We start from the raw sequence: 24,725 nt of genomic DNA, 5'->3' as shown, positions 1-24,725 counted from the left end.
GTCCCCTCCCACCCACCATGGGCTGGCGCTAGTGGTGGAGGTACCCGGGGGTCCCGGCGGCCCCACCCCACCTCGCGACCCCCTTCCCCAGCGGCTGACCTGGGTGAAGTCCCACAGCCGCTGTGCTGGCCGCGCCACGTCCTCGCATCTCTTCAGGGTGGGCGTGCGGCCCCTGCCGTCATCCACCAGACACTTAGAGTCAGGCAGGAAGGCCGTGGAGCCCAGAGGCCCCAGCTGCAACAGGCCGTCAGCGCTGTACCGCACCAGCTGGGGACAGGACCACCGGGGCTTCGCGTGAGCAGCGTCCAGCGCAGGCCCTCCCCAGCAAGCAGCCTTCGGCCACCTAGAAATGGCTGTGAGCGGCTGCCTTGGGGCCTCCCACTCTGTCCACCCTGGGGACACTGTTGTGGGTGGAAGAGGCCGGCCAGGCAGGGTCCACGTGGGGACATGGGCTGGGCGGTGCCAGGCAGGGTCCACGTGGGGACATGGGCTGGGCAGTGCCAGGCAGGGTCCGCTGGGCGGTGCCAGGCAGGGTCCATGTGGGGACATGGGCTGGGTGGTGCCAGGCAGGGTCCGCTGGGCGGTGCCAGGCAGGGTCCACGTGGGGACATGGGCTGGGCGGTGCCAGGCAGGGTCCGCTGGGCGGTACCAGGCAGGGTCCATGTGGGGACATGGGCTGGGCGGTGCCAGGCAGGGTCCTCTGGGCGGTGCCAGGCAGGGTCCATGTGGGGACATGGGCTGGGCGGTGCCGGGCGCTCTGCAGGCCCGGACATCGGCTTGTGCAGGTTCTTGGGTTTCCATGGGGATAGACGTCATGAAGACGGCTCGGACTCGGAGCACGGGGCCCCGCTCATTTCGGGGAGGACAGGAGTCTGGGGTTTAATTTCGATCACGTCCGGTGCCCACTAAAAAGCAGCACTGTGTGTGAGCAAAACACGTGTTCCCATGGGGTTAGAAATGTCCGGCTCTCTATGGGGGTTGTGGTCAGATCTGCCCCGACCTTCAGGACACCCGGCCCCTGACCACTGCAATTCCACTGAGTGGGGCTGGCCCTCGCTGCGGGGGAGCTGGCCCGGTGGGGTCGCTCAGTGGCTGGTGGCCTGCTGTTGTGGCAGCAGTGTTTCTGTATTGATCCACGTGGGGCAAGTGCTTCCCGCATCTTCTGTGTAACCACAGAACAGCCTCGAGCGGTAAACACTGCCGTCCCCCTCTAGACCGATGGGGAGGGACGTGCCCAAGGCCCTTCTGACCCTAGAGGCCTGTTTCCTTGTTGTTTTTGAGACAGGGTCTCGCTCTGCTGCCCTGGCTGGTGTGCAGGGCCGTGAACTTAGCTCAGTCTCTGCCTCCGATGTAGCTGGGATTACAAGCCTGCACCACCACGCCAGGCTGGGATTACAGGCCTGCACCACCACGCCAGGCTGGTTTTTTTTTTTTTTTTGGAAACAGGGTTTGCCATGCTGCCCAGGCTGCTCTTGACTCCTGGGCTTAAGTGATCCGTCCACCTCGGCCTCCCAGTGCGCTGGGATTACAGGCGTGAGCCACCCTGCCTGGCCCAGGCTTTACCACGTTCTGCTGCCTTCCAGGTGGGGTGGGCTGGGAGGCCTCTTCTAGAGGGGCCCTCAGGCTGCTCCAAGCCCCGGAATGCAGCCCCAGCAGGCTGGCCCTGTGCCTCTGTCCCTGGGACCCACCTCCCACTTGCCCCGGGTGTGGGGTGCGGGTGGCCTGGCGTGTTCCCCTTGGGAGCTCCATGGGGCGGTGGCTGCCACTCTTACCTGCGAGGACATCCCGTGGCAGGGGTAGAGGATTGCTCGGTCATCGTCCTCCGCTCCCTGGTCTAAGCAGTAGCCGCTGGCTTTGCTGTTTCTCACCTGCAACCGGAAGCCACAGGAGAAAGGCCAGAGTCACCCGTGGGTGAGGCCACAGGGAGCTTCCCCCACTCAGCTCTGCAGCCAGCACCGAGGGAGGGGCTCCCGGGAGCAGGAGGGGAAGGGACTTGCTGGACCTCCAGGGAAGGGGTGGCCGACTGCATTTGTCACTGATGGAGACACAATGTGTCTGCCATGCACAGATCGTGACCTGACCATTCCTCAACAGGGACGCTTGAAGGCAGCGGCGTGAGCCTCGCTCAGACAGAGGGGACTGAGGCCTGGCTGTGGAGGGGCTTCCCTGCCTTGCTCCCTGCAACCTTGCAGCTCCCGCTGAGGGGGCAGAGACTACTCACCACCCTGAGAACAAGCCTGGGCCAGCCTGCTAGGGGATGAGTTGTCGTCAGCCAGCCACCCTCCAGCTTCCAGGCCCATCTGAGGTCAGCACTGCGGGGGTGACCCTGGCTCGTGAGCACTGGGGCCAATGCTTGTCATTTCCAGGATGCTGGTTCTGCAGCAGGAGCTAACCCATCCAGCATGGCTACCGCCGGAGGTCACACAGGTTTGAATTGGGACAACTGAGAAAGCCCAGCAGAGTCTGGCTGTTACGGGTGGGTAGGCCTGAGCTTGACTGAGGATGGAGCGGGCGGAGCAGAAGCACAGGGGACTGGGGAACAGGCCCCCCCACCACGCGCGCCCATCCACTCTCCACACTGCCTGGGGGCTAGGGAACAGGCCCTGCCCACACCACGCGCACCCATCCACTCTCCACGCTGCCTGGGGGCTGGGGAACAGGCCCCCCCACCACGCGCGCCCATCCACTCTCCACGCTGCCTGAGGGCTGGGGAACAGGCCCCGCCCACACCACGCGCGCCCATCCACTCTCCACGCTGCCTGGGGGCTGGGGAACAGGCCCCGCCCACACCACGAGCTCCCATCCACTCTCCACGCTGCCTGGGGGCTGGGGAGCAGGCCCCGCCCACACCACGCACGCCCATCCACTCTCCACACTGCCTGGGGGCTAGGGAACAGGCCCTGCCCACACCACGCGCGCCCATCCACTCTCCACGCTGCCTGGCATCAGCACGGGGTGGACCAGGAGCTTCAGGGAGGGGAGGCTCAGCGAGAACCGTCCAGCCCAGGCACCCCTCCTCCTCGCCCCATCTGAGTGCTAGCTCAGGGCTGGGATGCTTTTTCGGCTCAGGTCCCGCGGTGGGAGGCACCCTGTCCACTGCACAGGCCAGGGGAGGGCAGAGGAGCAGCGCCTTCTCGCTGGCTTTACAGACCGCCGTGTGTGCGGCTGGCCTGAGGGGGCCGGTGAAGGCAGGTGGGTCTCTGTGCCGCCGATGTACCTGTATGAGTGTGTGGGCACCTGCCGGCACATGCGGAGGGGGACGAACACGGCTCTGCCTATGTGGACGCACAGACGTGTGCACCTCTGTACATGCACGCTCATGTCATTTCGCCTTGATAACAAGTGCTTGTCTGTTTGTGCACAGGCAGGCCCCTTTGTGTATGAGGAGCTATGTACACAGGAGCAAAACTGTGCGAGTGTGTACTCTTGTGTCCATATGTGTTAGTGCACGCGTGCATGTGTGTGTTCATGTGAACCTGCACCGCGTGCGGGGGTTGGGGAGGCCTGCGGGCGGAGGCGCTGCCTCTCCGTGTCACATGCAAGCCTGCGTGTGTTCACGTGAACCTGCACTGCGTGCGGGGCTTGGGGAGGCCTGCGGGCGGAGGCGCTGCCTCTCCGTGTCACATGCAAGCCTGCGTGTGTTCACGTGAACCTGCACCGCGTGCGGGGGTCGGGGAGGCCTGTGGGCGGAGGCGCTGCCTCTCCGTGTCACATGCAAGCCTGCGTGTGTTCACGTGAACCTGCACCGCGTGCGGGGGTCGGGGAGGCCTGCGGGCGGAGGCGCTACCTCTCCGTACGTGAGCGTGTTGTTGTAGATCCTCATCTCTGGGTACACGTTCTCCAGGTACCACTTGAAGCTGCGACACTTCAGCTTCTGGCGCAGGGCCAGCCTCTCGGACACATCCCCAAAGTCCACCCCTGGGTTCTGCAAGGCCAGAAGGAGGCGGGAGGGCAAGTGAGTGTCACTGTCCCCATGATGAGGTGGGGGCTCCAGCCCTCCCGATATCCACAGAGGGTCCGAGGCGCGGTTCCCGACAGGAACGGCTCCGTTGTGTGTGGCCTGCGTGTCCATGCCCTGAGCAGCCACGGCTGGCCTGGGCCCAGCACCTTCCTGCCTGAGAAGATGGCCCTGCTCCCCTGGCCCTGGCCGCACAGCGTCAGCCTTACCTCTGGAGGGTGGAGACCGAGGTCAGCCATGTCCACGAGACCAGCCCGGTGAGGACCCTGGACACCCCACCTGGGCGTCCCTTCCCTCTGCTGACTTTAACCTGGGTCATCTGCCGTGAGAAACCGCAGCCAAGTGCGGCGTCTGTCTCTTCTGGGATTGTGGGGCCTGAGGGGCTGCAGGGCTGGTGCTCTCTGACGGGCGCCAGGTTTGAGGGAGCACCTGCCTCTCGCCCAGGGACCCTCCAGGCTCCCATCTCGGACCTTGGTGGGAGGCAGACGACGGCCTGGGCTTGAATCCTGTGACCTCCTTCCTGGTGTGTGGCCCTGGGACAGTCCCTTACCCTCTCCGTGCCTCAGGTTCTTGTGGGTAAAGTGAGGACTGTCATGCCAGAAGCTCACTGTGGCTTTGTTATGCAGCTTTAACAAGTCGAGGGGCTCACACCAGGGCTGTTGGACGCAGGGAGGTGACAGGTGTTTGCCGGCCTCTCTGCCTGGGGGCCTGGAGCCGGAGGCCTCATTCAGTTGCCCACACACTTGGGGACGTCGCCGCCTTGCACATTTTCCACATCAGTTCATGGGAACAAGGCCGCAGGAGCACCGGGCACCCTCTTCTCATCTCTCAGACACGAGCGCACGTGTCCGCGGCCTCCCTGCTCTGCCTGCCCTGGGAGCTGACCCGGGGACGGGCTGTTGGATTTGCCCGGTGAGTGGTCGAGCCTGGGGCCCTCCAGGCAGTGTTGCCCCCACGCTGGGGCGCACTCTAGCGGGTGATGGTGAACCAGCTTGAGGCTGCCGTGGGAATATTTTTTCTTTTTTTGAGACGGAGTTTCGCTTTTGTTACCCAGGCTGGAGTGCAATGGCGCGATCTCGGCTCACCGCAACCTCCGCCTCCTGGGTTCAGGCAATTCTCCTGCCTCAGCCTCCCGAGTAGCTGGGATTACAGGCACGCGCCACTGTGCCCAGCTAATTTTTTGTATTTTTAGTAGACACAGGGTTTCACCATGTTGACCGGGATGGTCTCGATCTCTTGACCTCGTGATCCACCCACCTCGGCCTCCCAAAGTGCTGGGATTACAGGCGTGAGCCACTGTGCCCGGCCTGCCGTGGGAATTTTTAAATCGTGTACTGTGAATGAGGAGTTGCTGTGTGTGCACTCACGACCTGGCTCTTACTGGGGTTAATGCAAAAAACGAGTCCTTCTGATCTCGGGGACCCAAGGCCTGCAGTGGCAAGGAACGGGGTTCCCAGAGACGCTGGGGCGTGCGGGGGATGGGTGGAGGGATCTCCGCCCCCATCTCAGCCTCTGCTCTTAGGGTCGTGGTGGCTGGGGTACGAGGTGTCCTAAGACTTCGAGGAAAGCCAGAATTCAGGCTCTTTCTGGGAAATTAGTTGACTACAAATTAGAAAACAAACAGCAGCCCTCAACTTGAAGCAGGTCAGACATTCATAGGCCAAAAGCCAACAGGAAAACACGAAAACGTCCATCCATGAAGGAAGGGGCCCCAGGACGCCCCGTTCGCACCACGGCCATGACTGGGCCCTGGGAGCCAGCGCGTTGACCTGCAAACACGGCCTGAGGGCGGGAAGCCGCAGTGTGTGAGCCGTTCAGGAACAGACACATCCACAGGGCTGGAGCCGATTTGAGGCTGCCCGGGCCTGGGGGAGCGGAGGGGCGGCCCCTCCCCGGCTTTAACTACGGGCAGCTGCTCTGGGTTGAGAGAAAAGCGTGCTGTGGGCCCTTTCACAGACGGGCAGCCCACCCGCTCACCCCCGTTCACACCTGCAGGGGGGGGCCTCACCGTCATGGGGATGTTCCAGGCCATGTACACGTGGGACTTGAAGTCGTCCATCCACACCTCGGCGGCCCGCAGGGCGTTGCGCTTAGCGTAATAGTCGATGTCGTTGTTGTAGGGCTTCCTGGTGCGCTCGATGTGGGCCACGCGCGAGCAGGGCAGGACCTCCATGCTGCCGCCGCACTGCCACACCTGCGGGCAGACGGCGCTGGCTGCGGGGGGCCCTCCCCAGAGAGGCCAAGGGGCCCAGCCCTCCGTTCCCAGGTGTTCCCAGGGTACACGCACCGCTGGTGGGTCCCAGGGCTTTGCTTCCTGGGGGCTGTTTTCAGGGGACGCCACCCAAAGAGAAGGCGCAGGCCTGGACTGGGGCGGGTGCAGGCTGCTTTCTCGGGGACCTCTGACCGAGCGCGGTTTCTCTTGTGCGTTACCCGATGGTTGTGTGTGTGTGTGGGGGTTATTCCGCCGACCCCAACACTCACCAGGTTCCTTCCTGTGGTTCCCACCCCCCGTGCTTGCTTGTTCTGTGCAGGGACACCCCCCACTGCACCCGCACACACCAACAACCTCGTTTAAAAACAGCCACTTGCTGTGCAGATGCCACACCACGCATCCCCAGCACACACAACCTGGGTGTGAACAAAACCCAAGCAGCCTCTCCAGCAAATACACGCCCCAAAGCCCCCAAGCAGCCTCCCCAGCAAATGCACCCCCGAAAGCCCCCAAGCAGCCTCCCCAGCAAATGCACCCCCCAAAGCCCCCAAGCAGCCTCCCCAGCAAATACACGCCCCAAAGCCCCCAAGCAGCCTCCCCAGCAACTGCACCCCCCAAAGCCCCCAAGCAGCCTCTCCAGCAACTGCACCCCCCAAAGCCCCCAAGCAGCCTCCCCAGCAAATGCACCCCCGAAAGCCCCCAAGCAGCCTCCCCAGCAAATACACGCCCCAAAGCTCCTGGCCTTCTGCACCCCCACACACAGTACAAGTGTATTTTTCACCATGTAGCCTTTTTTGTGAGACAGAGTCTCACTCTGTTGCCCAGGCTGGAGTGCAGTGTCACAATCTTGGCTCACTGCAGCCTCCGCACCCCCGGCTTACACAATTCTCATGCCTCAGCCTCCCAAGTAGCTGGAATTACAGGTGTGCCACCATGCCTGGCTAATTATTTTTATAAAGACGGGGTTTCACCATGTTGGCCATACTGGTCTCAAACTCCTGACCCTGTGATCTGCTCGCCTCGGCCTCCCACAGTGCTGGGGTCACAGGCGTGAGCACCGAGCCTGGCCCACCGTGTACCCTTCTATGCACACGTCCTTCCGGGTGGTTTCACTTAAACACACCCAGCCTTCCTACACCTGCTTTTAAACACCATCTGTTCTCCAGCCTGTCCCTGCACTCTCCTGTCTGTGAGGGTTCATTTTGTGTCAATGTGGCAGGGTATGGGGCCGGGACATTTACACACTTGGCCGCGTGTAAATCCGTGCCCTGCAGGCCTTAGTGGGATAGAAAGGCCGAGGAAGGAAGTGTCCCTCTCTCTGCCCGATTCCGGCCGGGGCAGGTCCTCTCCGGCCGTCAGGCTTGGGCTCACACTGGCGCTCCTCACCGGCTCTCCTTGCCCCTGCCAGCCACTGGCCAGTCTCAGTATTCTCAGTCTCCATACTGGTGAGCCAGTTCCTTATAGGGTCACCCAACATCTGAATCCATGTCCCCATCATCTGCTACGAGCCCCGAGCCAGCGCTGTCCCACCCTATCCTACCCTATCCCATCCCATCCGCCCCATAAAATAAATGCTGGTGCCACCCACGGGCCAACATCACCACGAACAAATGGGTCTGATCCACGTGGCCCGAGCTCCACCACGTGCAGGTCATCAGCCCGGAGCCTCCCACACTGGACATTCGGGGGGTGCACAAGTGTGCCAGGCCCAGGCCGAGCATATGCTGGCCTCACCTCCCAAATCCCCCCCTCTACCTGAGAGAGGGTGGGCAGCCCTGGCATTGCCCGTTCCCTCCGTGGTGCTGAGAAGGTGCCAAGGCCGGGGCAGAGCCTCTGCCCAGATGAGCCCTGTCCCGCCTTCGTCCAGGCTGCTCTGATCTCCAGGCCGTTATCTTAACCACATCTGCAAAGACCCCTTTTCCCAAAGAGGGCCACACTCACAGGTGCGTGGCTGCAGCTTCCAGGGGCTGCCCGTCAGCCCAGCCCACTGCCAGTCCCTCATGTCGGGAGCAGGGGGCTCCTCCCTCCACCCAACTCTCTGCCTTCAGGAAGCCAAGTCCCAGGTGGGAGAGAGAACCAGGGAGGTTGCCTCGCCGATCATTTATGGCCGCCGTGATGCCGCCCACCACAGGGCAGATCCAGAGTCCGGGGCAGGAGAGCGCCACGCCCTCCTTGGTGAGATGATGACACGGCACGTGGCCAACGTGTCTCCCTGACTGCGGCCCGGCCACCTGGAGCCTCCTCACTGCTCAGCCCCGCCCAGGACACCCCCACCCTGTAGTCCCAGCCATGTCACCCACAGGACTCTGGCTCCTTCCCTGGACGGTGAAGTCCACGTCACTGCTGCGCCTGGCTATGGTGGCCTTTGCCTCCCGAGTGAACCGTGCTTCTGCATCAGGCTCACACGTGGGAGGACGGTGCCCTGGGGAGCATCGAGGATTTCTCTCTGTCATCTCTGGAATGGGACAGCCTGTCTGAGAAACGCCGGCTTGGAGCTGCTGGGGGCCCAGTCTGGGGTTTTCCAGCCACATGGGCTGGCGCTTCCTTTCTGCCTTTGAGACGAGGGTGGGATTTCTGTCATTTGTGTCAGGAAGGGGCCTTGCTGGTGAATCCCACCTGTTGCCCTCCCACATTCCGCTGGTGTCTCCCACCAGGTTTTGTCAGGGGGGCGGGGGCCTCACAGGGGGAAGAGTCGCACTGCAGAGCCCTGCCCTTCGTTGAAAGGGGCTGGAACGGAGGAAGCTCTGCAGCAGCAGGACAGAGCCTCATCCTCCATTGCCTGCCCGTCGTCAGGACTGCCTGGCACATAGGCCTCTGGAGTGGCCTCCAGCAGCTTCAGCCTTCCTGTCTACCCCCAGCACAGGGACCACAGGACTCAGTCCCCCCACCCACCACAGCATCCTGTCCTGTGGCCTCACCCAGGGGAACACAAAGTCCCCCAGGGCTCCTGATGCCTGTCCTGCCCATCCCTGTGTTCACATACACACCCCCCAGGGCCTTGGCACAGGTGGTACCCACGCCAGACACCCTTCCCAGGCCTTTACATGCCTTCGATGCTCCAATGCCAGAATGATTAGAGGCACAAAACTGGCCAGGCGTGCTGGCTCACGCCTGTCATCCCAGCACTTTGGGAGGCCGAGGCAGGTGGATCACTTGAGGCCAGGAGTTCAAGACCAGCCTGGCCAACATGGTGAAATCCCATCTCTATTAAAAATACAAAAATTAGCCAGGCATGGTGGTACTTGTAATCCCAGCTACATGGGAGGCCGAGGTAGAAGAACTGCTTGAACTCGGGAGGTGGAGGTTGCAGTGAACTGAGATCACACCACTGTGCTCCAGCATGGAGAAAGAGCGAGACTGTCTCAAAAAAGGAAAAAAACAGGGAGCAAAACCGAGGCCCGGGAGGAGAGCGGGTGAGGGTGGCTGTGCCGCTGAGGGAGGAGCCGAGCGTCCCCCACACAAGGAAATGGCAAGTGGAGAGGGCGGCTGTGCAGTCACCTGACCTGAGTACAGCACGCTGCGCGCACGGAGGGAGACAGGTCTATTTGTCCATTAAAATGACAAGCGAGCCTGGGCAGCATAGTGAGGGACCCAGCAGCCACCTACGGCCACCCTGTCCCTGGGGCTTCCGCAGCACTGGGGAGATTCCGTGTGGAACCTGCTGGGCCTGCCAGGTGGTCTGCAAGGCTCCCCGGGCAGCTCCGCAGATTCCAGCCTGGGCTGTGCTGAGCTAGCAGGTGGTGCTGGGGTCCCGCAAGGCTTGGCTCTGGAGTCCCAACCCCTTCTTGGGTGAATGCAGCCTCAGGTCTCTCGGCCCGTGGGTCCCCCACCCTGTCTTGAAGGACTGAAGGTTCACATGCCCTTCTTCAGAAGTGGGGAGAGGCGAGGCCCCTGGCAGTGGGGGTTGGGTGGCCCTGCTGGCTTCCATCATTAGCTGAGCTGCCCTCACAGCTGGGGGCTGTGCTGGTTTGGTCTCCGGGTCTGGCTGCAGACCCCTGAGCTTCTGGGGTATGTGGCGTGCCCCCAACCACACAGAGCCGCGGCTCAGGTGACCTGGCTTTTCAGCAGTGCCGTTAGCTCAGGCGTTGAGAGGGTCGGTGGGTGAACTCCCACACCCTCAGTAACATCCCATTTCCAACCCTTGGAAAATGGAAAGAACAGGACGGCCCCCGCCTCCCACCACAACTCTCGGGCGAGCGGCACTGGCGTGCGGCATCCCCACACCCGGGCAGGTCTCCTTCCTGTGTCAGAGTTAATGACCTTGTAATTTTTCATACAGTTTGAAGCCAGGGACCAATACATCATTTGGCTGGCAGAGCTGCTTCCTGCTGTGTTCCCTGGGAGATTGATGCTCGTGCAGAAGGCAGAACTGAAAGGCTTCACAATCACAGCTTCAAGGGAAACAGTTTCACCCCCCTATAAATTTCAGATAAATATTTTGGCAATAAATTCTCCACTCTGCAGGCAAGAAGAGACCAACACCCAGACGAAGGACCAAGCAGAATCATCCCACAGGAGCCAGGGGCATGCGGCCCATCTCTTGGGAATGCTCAAGAGGTAGGAGGCCTGGGCCCCTCCTTCCTGGCTGGAGGAGGACCAGGTGAAGGAGGTCAGAGGCCGGCTGGTGCTCTGAGCTGAGAGCAACTGGGGCTATGCTGGACTCACCCTCTGGCATCGGTTTGTACGGCTCTTCCCACTATAGAGGGACGCTATCACCCTAGCCCTTCATCACATGATTTGGTTGGACCAACAGAACGAGGCAGAACCCACCCAGTGCCAAGGCCAAGCTGCGGCCTCAGGAGACTGCGCTAACCCTGGCCTCTGTCTTGTAGTCTGGCGCCCACCACGAGGATGAGAGACCATGTGAGCAGAAAGCCGCCCAGCTGAGCCCATTCCTCCCCACCCAACCCTCCAACCCCGCAAACCTGGTGGCTGACTGTAGTGCACGTGCAAGCCCACCCGAGAGCAGAGCCGCTCTGCTCCACACAGGCCATGCTGCCAACCCACAGAGTTATGGGCCAGGGAAATGGTTGTTTCAGGCAGCAACATCTCAGAGTGGATGGTTACACAGCCACGAGCTGACCGATACAGGCTGCTCCAGCAGGCACAGCCGGCAAAGACTCTCACTCCTGTGGCTTCCTTGCATGCAGCAGACAGTCAGTACCAGTTAATGCTAGCTATTAGCCACGCATCCCCATTTGCCCAAGACAACCCTAGTCGATACCCGTGTCTTGGGGTAATTATTAACAGCACCTCAGGTAACTCTCAGGTGTCCTGGTTTGGGTGACGATGCCTATGGTCACCCCATGCCACCTGACCGTCTGGCCCCATAGCCAGGGTGAAGTCCAAGCGTCAGAGCCATTCAAACCAGAGCGACTCCGTCTTGAACAGGGGTGGGTAAGATGAGGCTGAGACCTACTGGGCTGCATTCCCAGATGGTTAAGGCATTCTAGGTCACGAGGTGAGAGAAGAGGTCAGCACAGGACACTGCTGATAAAACAGGATGCAGTAAAGGAGCCGGCCACGAGCCCCCTAAACCAAGATGGGGATGAGAGTGACCTCGGGTCTTCCTCACAGCTCATTACACGCTACTTCTAACACATTAGCTGCTAAAGGACACTCCCCTCAGTGCTGACAGTCTACAGACGCCACGGACACATCAGGAAGTTACCCTATACGGTCTAAGAAGACAGAGGAACCCTCCGTTCTGGGAAATCCCACCCCCTTTCCCAGAACACTCACATGGATTTAGCACATGATCAAGAAATAACCACAGAAGTTATTAATAAACAACCAGCCAGCAGCTCCCGGGGCCAGTCTCCCTGTGGAGCAGCCATTCTTCTTTTTTACGTCTCTAATACACTTGCTTTCATTTACTCTGTGGACTTGCCCCAAATTCTGTCTTGTATGAGATCCAAGAGCCCTCTCTTGGGGTCTGGATGGAGACTCCTTTCTGGTAACACAAGGAAGACTTGGTGGCATGGGTGACATACGTCACACACCAAGGCTGAGGGGCCGTCGCTAACTGCAAAGGTCAGAGGTGGGAAGACAGCCGGCCCCTCCACAGACGGGTCCCTGGGGCCCCTCATCTGCAGGCCCTGCGCTGGAGCGTCACGGCGAGAGGCGAGACGAGGGGATTGCGGGTGTCGGGTCAAAAGTCCCCCTGTACCCTGAGGACTGACATTGTCTTTGGTGGCCTGTGGGCCTGGCACAGGGCCTGAGTGTGAGGCTGTCCCATCAAGTTGGAGCTGTTCTTCTGGTCTAGTCCAGCAAAGCAACAGGGCTTGTAGGGTTCTCCTGGAGGCGCTGGGAACCTGCAGCCTCCCTTGTGAAACTGTCATCTAGAGGGGAGGGGGGCGAGGCTCAGAAATCACACTGACGGTGTGTGGACGCAGCTGGGAGCAGAGCGGGGCCTGAGACTCAGGCAGGAAGTGCGCCCTGGCCGGGGACTGGAGACCTTCCTGAACCCCAGCCTCTGAGCAGAGATGGGCGGCGAATGGGATTAACTGGCGGTGAGAAGCACGCGTGCTTGAGGCCTGCGCTCAGTCCTCCTGGGCCGTGGGCTGTGCAAAGCTGGCCTGGGCAGGCTGCGCTGTGGTCAGTGACACGGGCTCAGAGAGCGTCCTGAGGACTCTGGCTGTGAGGCACTGGCCCATCACCTGGGCAGGGTCGGCAGGAGGCACCGTCTCCGAGAGTGTGGAGGGGGCTGTGGCTGTTGCATCCACAAGCCCCCAATTCTCTGGCCACTGGTAGCCAGAGGCGGCCACTGGTAGAATCCTGGCTGATGAGGTGTAAGCAGGGACCTCAGAATGGGGCTTTTGGCAAAGCTGTGGCTTATCCTGATTTTTTTTTCTTGGAGGGGAATCTCACTCTGTCGCCAGGCTGGAGTGCAGTGCCGTGATCTCAGCTCACTGCAACCTCCACCTCTCGGGTTCAAGTGATTCTCCTGCCTCAGCCTCCCGAGTAGCTGGGACTACAGGCACACACCACCATGCCCAGCTAATTTTTTTTTACTTTTAGTGGAGATGGGGTTTCACCACGTTGGCCAGGGTGGTCTCAATCTCTCGACCTTGTGATCTGCCCCCCTCAGCCTCCCAAAGTGCTGGGATTACAGGTGTGAGCCACCGTGCCTGGCCTATCCTGATTTTTTAAAAAGGGAAGACTCAGCTGGCAGAGTCTTTTGCCTCTTTCCATTCTTTCTGTTAGGGATGTGGATGTGAGGTCCAGAGGAATGGCAGCCATCTTGAGATCATGAGGCAACAAACATACATGCCAGAGCCTATATAACAAGGATGGCGTGGACCGTTAGAGACCACAGCCCTGCAGACGCTGGTGAAGCATTTAGCTCTGTGCGTTCTGAGACACAAATCTCCATCTGCACGAGCCTGAGGAACCAAGAAGGCCTCTGTTGTTCTATCCCTAACCAATAAAGTGGGACCAGGAGGTGGCAGGGTGAAGAGGAACCCCTACAACCCCGTACCGTGGCAGGTGGGGGCCGACACTGCCGTCTGCAGGTGGACATGAGGCCAAGGTGCAGGGGCCTGGTCTGCTGCCTGAGGGCACACGGCTGGTGCAGGGTGACCACAGTGCTCAGCCTGAAGCTGCCTCTTCGCCCAGGCCATGGAGCTGTCACCGAGCAGGGCCGCCCCGCCCCGCCCCTCAGCTCCCAGGCTGACTTGGTTAGACCCACTGACAGGAGCAGCAGGCACAAAGGGCGGCTGCTTCGAGGGGAGGCGCTCACGGACGCGGGCCCCACCCTCGGGAGCGGGGGAGACCCCCACCCGTCCCCCAGCCCCTACAGATCTCTGGGTCTCAGCGTGTCCTGGCTGATGTCTGGACGGTGGAAGCCCAGGGTGGTGGCAGGCGGAGGAGACCCCACTCTCAGCTCTCTTCAAGGCGGGAGCCGTCACCGGCAGGGCAGCACAGAACGGCTTCCTCACTGTGAGGGTGAGCTCCAGAGGCCTGGTGCTGACCTCCCTGGGCCTGTGGACGGGCCTGAACCTCTGCCCGGGCCTCCATCTCCCCGGGAAACACGCTGTGCCTCACGGGAGTGACCCGCCTTGCGGGCAGTGCCGTGAGCTTGACGCAGAACGCAGCTGTCGCTGTCGCTCTCTTCGTTTCTTCCCACCGCCACAGTGACCAGACGGCCCCTTCTGCAGTGACCCCGTGGGAACAGAGACCGCCCTCAGCCTTGCCTCGGGGTGATGTGTGTCTGTCTTGGACTCCAGGCTATAAGTTCAGTGGCTCGGCTTCTGTAGTGATGTGTGTGGAAGACCCCCTGGCCGTCCCCACCGCTCCTGGGCCCTGCTGGCTTCCTAGGCACCAAGCAATGCCCCCCTCATGAGGGGCTGGTGGGCGCCAGGGGTGTGGGACACAGCTCCCACCCCTCACATCCCTCAACCCTGCCTGACCATGAGGGAAACTGAGGTGAAACCTGGGCCTGGAGCTTCTCCCAGCTGCCCCAGACCCAACCACACTGGGTGGGAACCGGCCCTGACTAGGAGCCGCGCCGGCCAGGCAGGGGGGTGGGATGAGCCGCGCCGGCCAGGCAGGGGGGTGGGATGAGCTGCGCCGGCCAGGCAGGGGGGTGGGGGGATGAGCCCGGGGTCCTCTCCAGCCCAGGCACCCTCCGCCCGCCTGCAGCCTCCCAGCGCCCCTGTGTCCAGACCCTACTTCTTCTGTCTGCGACCCCTTCCCAGGCCAAAGCCCCTCCTCCCAGACGCTGCACGGCCCAGTCCCCAAAGTCCACATGTTTTTAGAACAATATGCTATTTTTGTAGAAACGAGAATTTTGAAAATCACACACACAGAGACATCTGGAAGAAGCTGTCCCAGTGGTTACCACGGGACAGAATGTCGTATTTCCTATGTGGCATTTCTGTAATATTTGAATTTTCATACTGAGAATGTACGGCTTTTATCCCTGAAAACGAAGCAGAGACGTAGGCACGGTGCTCCTGACCTCGCCAGGCCTCACTACAGATGCCTCCCAGGGCCTCACAGACAACACTGCGGTCCCGGGTGTGTTTCAGCCGAGTTATCAGGTGAGTGCAAAAGTAACTGGTTTTGCCACTGCTGGACTTTGCCGTTTAACATTGGAAGGCATTCTTAAATAACTGTGGTCGTGTTATTCACCAATTTAATGCGCATTTCTCACTTTGTCTTTTTGCCAATGACTTGTTACTGGCTGGCTGTTTAATGTTTATTTTAGACTACAGAAATGATGTTAAACTAAAGCAAATTTGAACCATTTTCTTATTCCAGTTCAAAATGGGTCGTAAAGTAGTGGAGACAACTTGTGACATCTACAGCACACTTGGCCAAGAGCGGCTAATGAACGTACAGGGCCGTGGCGGTTCGGGAAGTTTTGCAAAGGAGAGGCTTGGCCTTGAAGATGAGGAGCAGTGGCTGGCCATCGGAAGTGGACAATGACCAACAAGAGCAACCACGGAAGCCAATCCTCTCACAGCCACACGAGGAGCAACCACAGAAGCCGATCCTCTCACAGCCACACGAGGAGCAACCACAGAAGCCGATCCTCTCACAGCCACACGAGGAGCAACCACAGAAGCCTATCCTCTCACAGTCACACGAGGAGCAACCACGGAAGCCGATCCTCTCACAGCCACACGAGGAGCAACCACAGAAGCCGATCCTGTCACAACCACATGAGGAGCAACCACGGAAGCCTATCCTCTCACAGTCACACGAGGAGCAACCACGGCAGCCAATCCTGTCACAACCACATGAGGAGCAACCACGAAAGCCGATCCTCTCACAGCCACACGAGGAGCAACCACAGAAGCCAATCCTGTCACAACCACATGAGGAGCAACCACGGAAGCCGATCCTCTCACAGCCACACGAGGAGCAACCACGGAAGCCGATCCTCTCACAGTCACATGAGGAGCAACCACGGAAGCCAATCCTGTCACAACCACATGAGGAGCAACCACGGAAGCCTATCCTCTCACAACCACATGAGGAGCTGCCATGGAAGCTGATCCTCTCACAATCACATGAGGAGCAAACTGAAGCCGATCCTCTCACAGCCACACGAGGAGCAACCATGGAAGCCGATCCTCTCACAGCCACACGAGGAGCAACCACGGAAGCCTATCTCTCACAACCACACGAGGAGCAACCACGGAAGCTGATCCTCTCACAGCCACACGAGGAGCAACCACGGAAGCCTATCCTCTCACAACCATGAGGAGCAGCCATGGAAGCCGATCCTCTCACAACCACACGAGGAGCTGCCATGGAAGCTGATCCTCTCACAGCCACATGAGGAGCAACCACGGAAGCCGATCCTCTCACAGCCACACGAGGAGCAACCACGGAAGCTGATCCTCTCACAGCCACATGAGGAGCAACCACAGAAGCCTATCCTCTCACAGCCACACGAGGAGCAACCACGGAAGCCTATCCTCTCACAACCATGAGGAGCTGCCATGGAAGCCAATCCTCTCACAACCACGCGAGGAGCAGCCATGGAAGCTGATCCTCTCACAACCACGCGAGGAGCTGCCATGGAAGCTGATCCTCTCACAACCATATGAGGAGCTGCCATGGAAGCTGATCCTCTCATAACCACACAAGGAGCAGCCACATAAGCCAATCCTCTCACAATCACACGAGGAGCAGCCACATAAGCCAATCCTCTCACAATCACATGAGGAGCTGCTGAAGAACTCAGTGTCAGACGTTCTATGGTCGATCGGCATTTGAAGCAAACTGGAAAGTTGAAAAAGCTTGATAAGTGGGTGCCTTGTGAGCCGAGAATAAAAAATGACTATTTTGAAGTGTCACCTTCTCTTATTCTACGCAACAACGAACCATTTCTCAATTGGATTGTGACGTGCAATGGAAAATGGAGTTTATATGACAACTAGCAATGACCAGCTTAATGGCTGGACCAAGAAGCTCCAACTTGCCAAAAGCCACACTCGCACCAAAAAAGGTCCTGGTCACTGTCTGGTGGTCTGTGCTGCTGGCCTGGTCCACTGCAGCTTTCTGAATCCTGGCGAAACCCTTACACCTGAGAAGTATGCACAGCAAATCCATGAGATGTGCTGAAAACTGTAGTGCCTGCAGCCGGCATCGGTCAAGAGGGAGGCGATCTGGGCTTTTCACCCTGTGGGCAGCCTGCCCTTGTAAGTGGGAAGGAGAATTTGGGAATAACTTGGCTCTTTCTTGACTGATAGGTTTAGTTGTGTGACGAACTGTGTGTTTCCTTTTGGGTGTTGTGATACACTAAACTGTTATAAAATCTGGGTTTCACCTTGAAAATAATGAGGATGAGACTTCACCTCTCAAGTTATGGCCAACATTTACTCAAGGCAACCTCTCCCCTTTTGCCAATATTCCTTGGATACAACTGATAGAATGATCCACTGATCCACCCATTTACCCATCTACTCACTCAATCACCCACCTAGCCACTATCTATCCATTCATCTACTCACTTGTCCATGCATCCACTCATCCATCCACCCCTGCATCCATCCATTCACTTATTCATTTATCCATCCCTCCACCCACCCACCTACTCATCCATCCACTCATCTATCTATCCATCATCCATCCCTGCATCTACCAGCCAGCTCTCCATTCACCCATCCACCACCCACTCACTCATCCATCCATCCATCCACTCATCTATCTATCCATCATCCATCCCTGCATCCAGTCAGCCATTCACCCATTCACCCATCCACCATCCACTCACTCATTCATCTACCTATTCATTCACCCACCTAGCCACCATCTATCCACCCATCCATCCACGCATCTATTCACTCACTACTCATCTATCCGTTCAGTTATCCATCTACCCACTCATTTGCCCACCTAGACACCATCTATCCATCCATCCATCCATCCTACCAACCACTTATCCATCCACCCATCCATCCACTCATCTATCCATCTACTTACCACTCATCCATCCATCCACCCACCTATCCATTCACCCATCTTTTATCCATCTACACACTCATTCGCCCACCTAGCCACCATCTACCCATTCCTCCTCCCACCCACTCATCCATCCACCCACCCATCCACTCATCCTACCCATCCTTCCACCCACCCGCTTACCACTCATCCATCCATCTTTCTACCCACCCATCTATCCATTCATCCATCATTTATCCATCTACACACTCATTCGCCCACCTAGCCACCATCTACCCATTCCTCCTCCCACCCACTCATCCATCCACCCACCTGCATTAGTCCATAGAACCAGCATGACTCTATCTAGGCACCGTGCAAAGCTGTGTTCCTGGCCCAGGCCTCCAGGCAAAACACTGGATGCCCCAGAGGTCCAGGCTGGCATGGACAGAAACCCAGGCATCATGACCCCAGGTTGTCTCTCCTGGTACAAACCCAAGAGGCAGCCAGTCAGCATCCTCCCTTCGGCAGAACAGAATTTCCCCTCAAACAAAAAGCAGGGCTTCATATCCACTCTGGAGGAAATGTGTGCATCACTTGGAGAGGTTTCACACTGAACCTGATTTTTTAAAGAGATTTACAACCTGCTCAGTGTGTCCCTGACCCTGGAGCCCAGGCCGGTTTCAGGAAATAATTCCTCTGACATGGCTGCGGGCGACGCCACCCTCTTGTCACACACACACCTCATTCTGCATCTTCGGGGCAGGACCTGCCTGGATTTATTGCTAGAAAGGCAAATCCCATATCCCAGGGCACAGCGGGCACCATTCATCAACGTTTGACAGGAAACCATCTCTGCCTGGATGACGAAGGCTGCAATTACCCGCGGAGGTGAAGAAAGCAGCGGCCTCAGCGTTCCCGACCCCGGCCCAGCCGCTGTCCAGACCCTCCTGCCGCCTCACCAAACACTGAACATCTCAAGCAAACGGAGGGAGAGAAGCAGCCTCATCCTTCCAACAATTGGTTCTCAAAGTGCGGTCCCAGGCCCGGCAGCTCCCATGGCACCCAGAGCTCCCAGAACCGCAAATTCCCAGACCCCACGTGGGACCCGGGAAGTCAGACGCTTTGGGGAGGGGCGCCGCGTTTTGAGCTCCTGGGATGCTGTGGAGGCAGCCATTTGGGGATAGCAGAGCCAAGCGCCTGAGGCTTCTCACCGCGTCCCACCCACTCCACAGTCATCTGTCCCCAAAGCCCTGTCCCTCAAACGGCAGCAAAATGACACCTGGCAGCTTTTTCTGTGACATGCTTCTGTCCTCAGAGATGGCGCTATGGTTTAGGTGGTGATTTCTGTGGAACCAGGCCTGCAGCAGCTGTGACAGGTGAAATGGTGGGAAGACGTGTCAACGCCACAGACATGGAACTCTCCCCTGCAGCTTCAGACATGCAGAAGCAATAGGTCAGTTTTAAAAGTTAAAAGTAATGTTAGAAAACAAGGTGAAATTCTCCATAGCTCATAAGCAGCAGAAGCCGGCTGCAGAGAGTGGCACGGAAGCCATGAGGCGCTGGCATCCAACCGTCAGCCAGGACAGGTGCTGGACATGTGGCCAGGACCCTAGCATAAACTCAGGGTGGGGACGAGCTCCCCAAGCAGGAGCAGATGCTGAAACCAGCTCTGACGGACCCCTGGGGCAGCGGCCAGAAATGTCCCTTGGTGAGAGGAGGCAGCATGTGCACTCAGGCCAGCACACACCTGGGTAAGGGGAGGAAGCACCTCCCAGGGTGACACCTGCCTGGGTAAGGGGAAGGAAAACTTCCCTAGGGTGACACCTGCTGGCTAAGGTGAAGGGAAACCTCGTCAGGGTGGCACATGCCTGGGTAAGGGGAAAGGGCACCTCCTCAGGGTGGCACCCGCCTGGGTAAGGGGAAGGGGCACCTCCCAGGGTGACACCTGCCTGGGTAAGGGGAAGGAAAACTTCCCTAGGGTGACACCTGCTGGCTAAGGTGAAGGGAAACCTCGTCAGGGTGGCACATGCCTGGGTAAGGGGAAAGGGCACCTCCTCAGGGTGGCACCCGCCTGGGTAAGGGGAAGGGGCACCTCCCAGGGTGACACCCGCCTGGGTAAGGGGAAGGGGCACCTCCCAGGGTGACACCCGCCTGGGTAAGGGTAAGGGGCACCTCCCTAGGGTGACACCCGCCTGGGTAAGGGTAAGGGGCACCTCCCAGGGTGACACCCGCCTGGGTAAGGGTAAGGGGCACCTCCTAGGGTGACACCCGCCTGGGTAAGGGTAAGGGGCACCTCCCAGGGTGACACCCGCCTGGGTAAGGGTAAGGGGCACCTCCCTAGGGTGACACCCGCCTGGGTAAGGGTAAGGGGCACCTCCCTAGGGTGACACCCGCCTGGGTAAGGGGAAGGGGCACCTCCCAGGGTGACACCCGCCTGGGTAAGGGTAAGGGGCACCTCCCTAGGGTGACACCCACCTGGGTAAGGGTAAGGGGCACCTCCCAGGGTGACACCCGCCTGGGTAAGGGTAAGGGGCACCTCCCAGGGTGACACTTGCCTGGGTAAGGGTAAGGGGCACCTCCCTAGGGTGACACCCGCCTGGGTAAGGGTAAGGGGCACCTCCTAGGGTGACACCCACCTGGGTAAGGGTAAGGGGCACCTCCCTAGGGTGACACCCACCTGGGTAAGGGTAAGGGGCACCTCCCTAGGGTGAAACCCACCTGGGTAAGGGTAAGGGGCAACTCCCAGGGTGACAGCCGCCTGGGTAAGGGTAAGGGGCACCTCCCAGGGTGACACCCACCTGGGTAAGGGTAAGGGGCACCTCCCTAGGGTGACACCCGCCTGGGTAAGGGTAAGGGGCACCTCCTAGGGTGACACCCACCTGGGTAAGGGTAAGGGGCACCTCCCTAGGGTGACACCCGCCTGGGTAAGGGGAAGGGGCACCTCCCATGGTGACACCCGCCTGGGTAAGGGGAAGGGGCACCTCCCAGGGTGACATCCGCCTGGGTAAGGGGAAGGGGCACCTCCCAGGGTGACACCCGCCTGGGTAAGGGGAAGGGGCACCTCCCAGGGTGACACCCGCCTGGGTAAGGGGAAGGGGCACCTCCCAGGGTGACACCCGCCTGGGTAAGGGGAAGGGGCACCTCCTCAGGGTGGCACCCGCCTGGGTAAGGGGAAGGGGCACCTCAGGGTGACACCCGCCTGGGTAAGGGGAAGGGGCACCTCCTAGGGTGACACCCGCCTGGGTAAGGGTAAGGGGCACCTCCTAGGGTGACACCCGCCTGGGTAAGGGGAAGGGGCACCTCCTAGGGTGACACCCGCCTGGGTAAGGGTAAGGGGCACCTCCTCAGGGTGGCACCCGCCTGGGTAAGGGGAAGGGGCACCTCAGGGTGACACCCGCCTGGGGAAGGGGAAGGGGCACCTCCTCAGGGTGGTACCCGCCACTGACTTCCATGTCTTGAGTGAGGAGTACCAGGAGGAGATGCTCTGAAAAGTCCTTCCCAGAGTGAGTGCTCATGGAGTTCAGATACAGCTTCTGTAAAAGATCAGCTCTCAGCAAAATGCCAAGGCAGCTGGACACGGTGGCTCACACCTGTAATCCCAGCACTTTAGGAGGCAGGAGGATCCCTTGAGCCCAGGAGTTTGAGACCAGTCTGGGAAACCCTGTGAGACCCTGTCTTTGCAAAAAAAAAAAAAAAAAAAAAATTACCTGGGTGTAGGGACACACGCCTGTAGTCCCAGCTACTCAGGAGGCTGAGACAGGAGGATCACCTGAGGCCAGGAGTTCATGATTGCATCAGCATGCTCCAGCCAGGATGACAGCAAGACCCTGACTCTAAAAAACAAATAAATAAATAAAAATGACAAAGCACCTGAGGAAATTCAATTCCAGGAGAGTCAGCCAAGAAATCCAACAAAATGAGTGAATTTAAACCCAAAGAAACAGAAAAAAGAGTAACTACAAAGGTCTTAGGACGGCTGTTAGAATTTCCAAAGACACGAAGGAATGAAGGAAGTGTTCTTCAAAAACATGAGTTTATGAATCTAAACGATTATGAAAAGAACAACCAAATATGAAGAATGCCCATGGAAGCGTCTCCTGCGTGTAATATGCAGTCATTAACTTGAAAAGCCAAGGCTAAGCAAGCGGCCTGGATTGCTCTCTGGATGTGGCTGAAGAGAGGACTTGTTCCTTGGAATGCAGAACCAGGGGAATTTCCCAGGTCACCCCACAGAATGGAAAGGAGATCAGAAACAGGAAACAGTCAGGGGCAACCCTGAGGGTTGACCGGAAGTCCCACCGACCTCCAGCAGCGTTTCCACAGGGAGCCACGCACCAAGAAACTAAGGAGTGTCCAGATTTGTAAAAAGACACAGGTGGTCACTCATGCCTGTAATCTCAGTACTTTGGGAGGCTGAGGCAGGTAGATCACCTGAGGTCAGGAGTTCAAGACCAGCCTGGCCAACACAGTGAAACCCCGTTTCTACTAAAAATACAAAAATTAGCCAGGTGTGGTGCAGCATGCCTATAGTCCTACTTGGGAGGCTGAGGCAGGAGAATCGCTTGAACCCAGGAGGTGGAGGTTGCAGTGAGCCGAGATCGCACCATTGCCCTCCAGCCTGGGCAACAGAGTGAGACCACGTCTCCAAAAAAAAAAAAAAAAAAAGACACAAAGCCCCAGATGGACAATGTATGCAATGACCCAAGAAGAATCAAGGAAAGGGATCCACAAGCATCAGGGCTCTGTGGTCAGAGGCACTCAGGGGCCCAGAAGCCCGCCTCGCAGCCTGTTCTGGTACTGTGGTGCTGGGCGACATTGGGTAAACTCCGCCCACACACAAAACTGAATTTCAGCAAAAGGTTTCTAAGGTTCACAGGAGAAAGTAAAAGCAAGAGAATAGTCAAGAAAGTGCTAAAATAGTAACGGGGACGTGTTTAATTGCTGGATATGAAGGTATTTTATAAATAATGGCTTAGACTAGAAAGCTCAATGCAGGCACAGTAGATTTGATGGGGCTGTGATGAGGGCCGCCCTTCCCGTCAGCGGCTGAGGATGGAGATTTGGTGACTGGCATGAGAAGTAGTCTACCATCTTAAAACGTGACAAAGATCACCCACCGGCTTGCTCATGTAAAAACACACAACTCCAAATGGATGAAAGCTTTTAATTTGAAAAGAGAATTCTAAGAGTATCAGAAAGAAAGACGTTCAGATTATCAAACAGGCTTCTCTAAGAACAGCAAAGGCACACACTATTAAAACGCAGATACCAGGCTGGGCACAGTGGCTCAAGCCTGTGACCCTAGCACTTGGGGAGGCTGAGGCAGGAGGACTGCTTGAGGCCAGGAGTTCAAGGCCAGCCTGGGCAACATGGTGAAACCCCATCTCCACACAAAAAATAGATACAATTCGCATTAACTAATTCCTATGCATCAAAAACTCAACATCATAAAATGAAGCCAGATGAACAGAAAATGCTCTGTCACAGGTTTCTACCCTGAGAGCCAAGAGCTCCTCACACAAGCGAGATGCAGTTCCCACCCCGAGGGCTAAGAGCTCCTCACCTGAACCAGAACACAAGGGAGACCCAGTTCCCACCCCGAGGGCTAAGAGATCCTCACCTGAACCAGAACACAAGGGAGACCCAGTTCCCACCCTGAGGGCTAAGAGCTCCTCACCTGAACCAGAACACAAGGGAGACCCAGTTCCCACCCCGAGGGCTAAGAGATCCTCACCTGAACCAGAACACAAGGGAGACCCAGTTCCCACCCCGAGGGCTAAGAGCTCCTCACCTGAACCAGAACACAAGGGAGACCCAGTTCCCACCCCGAGGGCTAAGAGATCCTCACCTGAACCAGAACACAAGGGAGACCCAGTTCCCACCCCGAGGGCTAAGAGCTCCTCACCTGAACCAGAACACAAGGGAGACCCAGTTCCCACCCCGAGGGCTAAGAGATCCTCACCTGAACCAGAACACAAGGGAGACCCAGTTCCCACCCCGAGGGCTAAGAGCTCCTCACCTGAACCAGAACACAAGGGAGATGCAGTTCCCACCCCGAGGGCTAAGAGCTTCTCACCTGAACCAGAACACAAGGGAGACCCAGTTCCCACCCCGAGGGCTAAGAGCTCCTCACACAAGGGAGACGGAGTTCCCACCTCACACAAGGGAGACGGAGTTCCCACCTCACACAAGGGAGACGCAGTTCCCACCCCGAGGGCTAAGAGCTCCTCACCTGAACCAGAACACAAGGGGCACAGTGAGCTGAAGCTGGCAAAGGAAGAAACACAGCCAGCCATTCGTGGAGCACTCAGGCTCTTTAGCAACGGAGGAAATGCAGAGAAAGCCGTGGAGGCACTTCTTATGTGCCTGTCATGACTGCAAAAAGTGACAATGACCACATTCAGTCGGCTCCAAGTGCTGCAAGACCTGGGAGGTCGCCTTTCTCATGCAGCTCAACTGAGGAGACACAGACACACCCCCCACACATACTCACCACGCAACCCAACCCACACCACACACTGTACATACACCCCCCCACACATACACACATCACACACACACCACGCAACCCAACCCACACCACACATTGTACATACACCCCCCACACACATACACACCGCACACACACCACACAACCCAACCCACACCACACAC

The 24,725-nt window shown here is 58.5% G+C and overlaps 1 protein-coding gene across 2 annotated transcripts in view; it reads right to left on the bottom strand.

Annotated features, from left to right (window-relative positions):
* Positions 1-24,725, bottom strand: part of GALNT9 (polypeptide N-acetylgalactosaminyltransferase 9) — a 120,329-nt gene that overhangs the window by 1,007 nt on the left and 94,597 nt on the right. Inside the window, exons 1-5 of one of the 2 annotated variants that reach the window (XM_064379533.1) lie at positions 21,779-21,865; positions 5,967-6,152; positions 3,788-3,925; positions 1,773-1,868; positions 100-267 (exon numbers count right to left, since the gene is read on the bottom strand). In XM_064379533.1, coding sequence (XP_064235603.1) covers positions 100-267; positions 1,773-1,868; positions 3,788-3,925; positions 5,967-6,131 — 567 coding nt within the window. In that variant the 5' untranslated portion in view covers positions 6,132-6,152; positions 21,779-21,865. Of the gene's footprint in view, positions 1-99; positions 268-1,772; positions 1,869-3,787; positions 3,926-5,966; positions 6,153-21,778; positions 21,866-24,725 lie in introns of those variants that run through there. The other variant, XM_021675912.2, reaches the window with a different exon arrangement.

This window comes from Aotus nancymaae, unplaced genomic scaffold (genome assembly GCF_030222135.1).
Source record: "Aotus nancymaae isolate 86718 unplaced genomic scaffold, 86718_ANA_hifiasm-v0.15.2.pri h1tg000021l, whole genome shotgun sequence".
Lineage (NCBI taxonomy): Eukaryota > Metazoa > Chordata > Mammalia > Primates > Aotidae > Aotus > Aotus nancymaae.
Note: the sequence above shows the minus strand (reverse complement) of the source record. Positions and strands in the feature narration are given on the sequence as shown.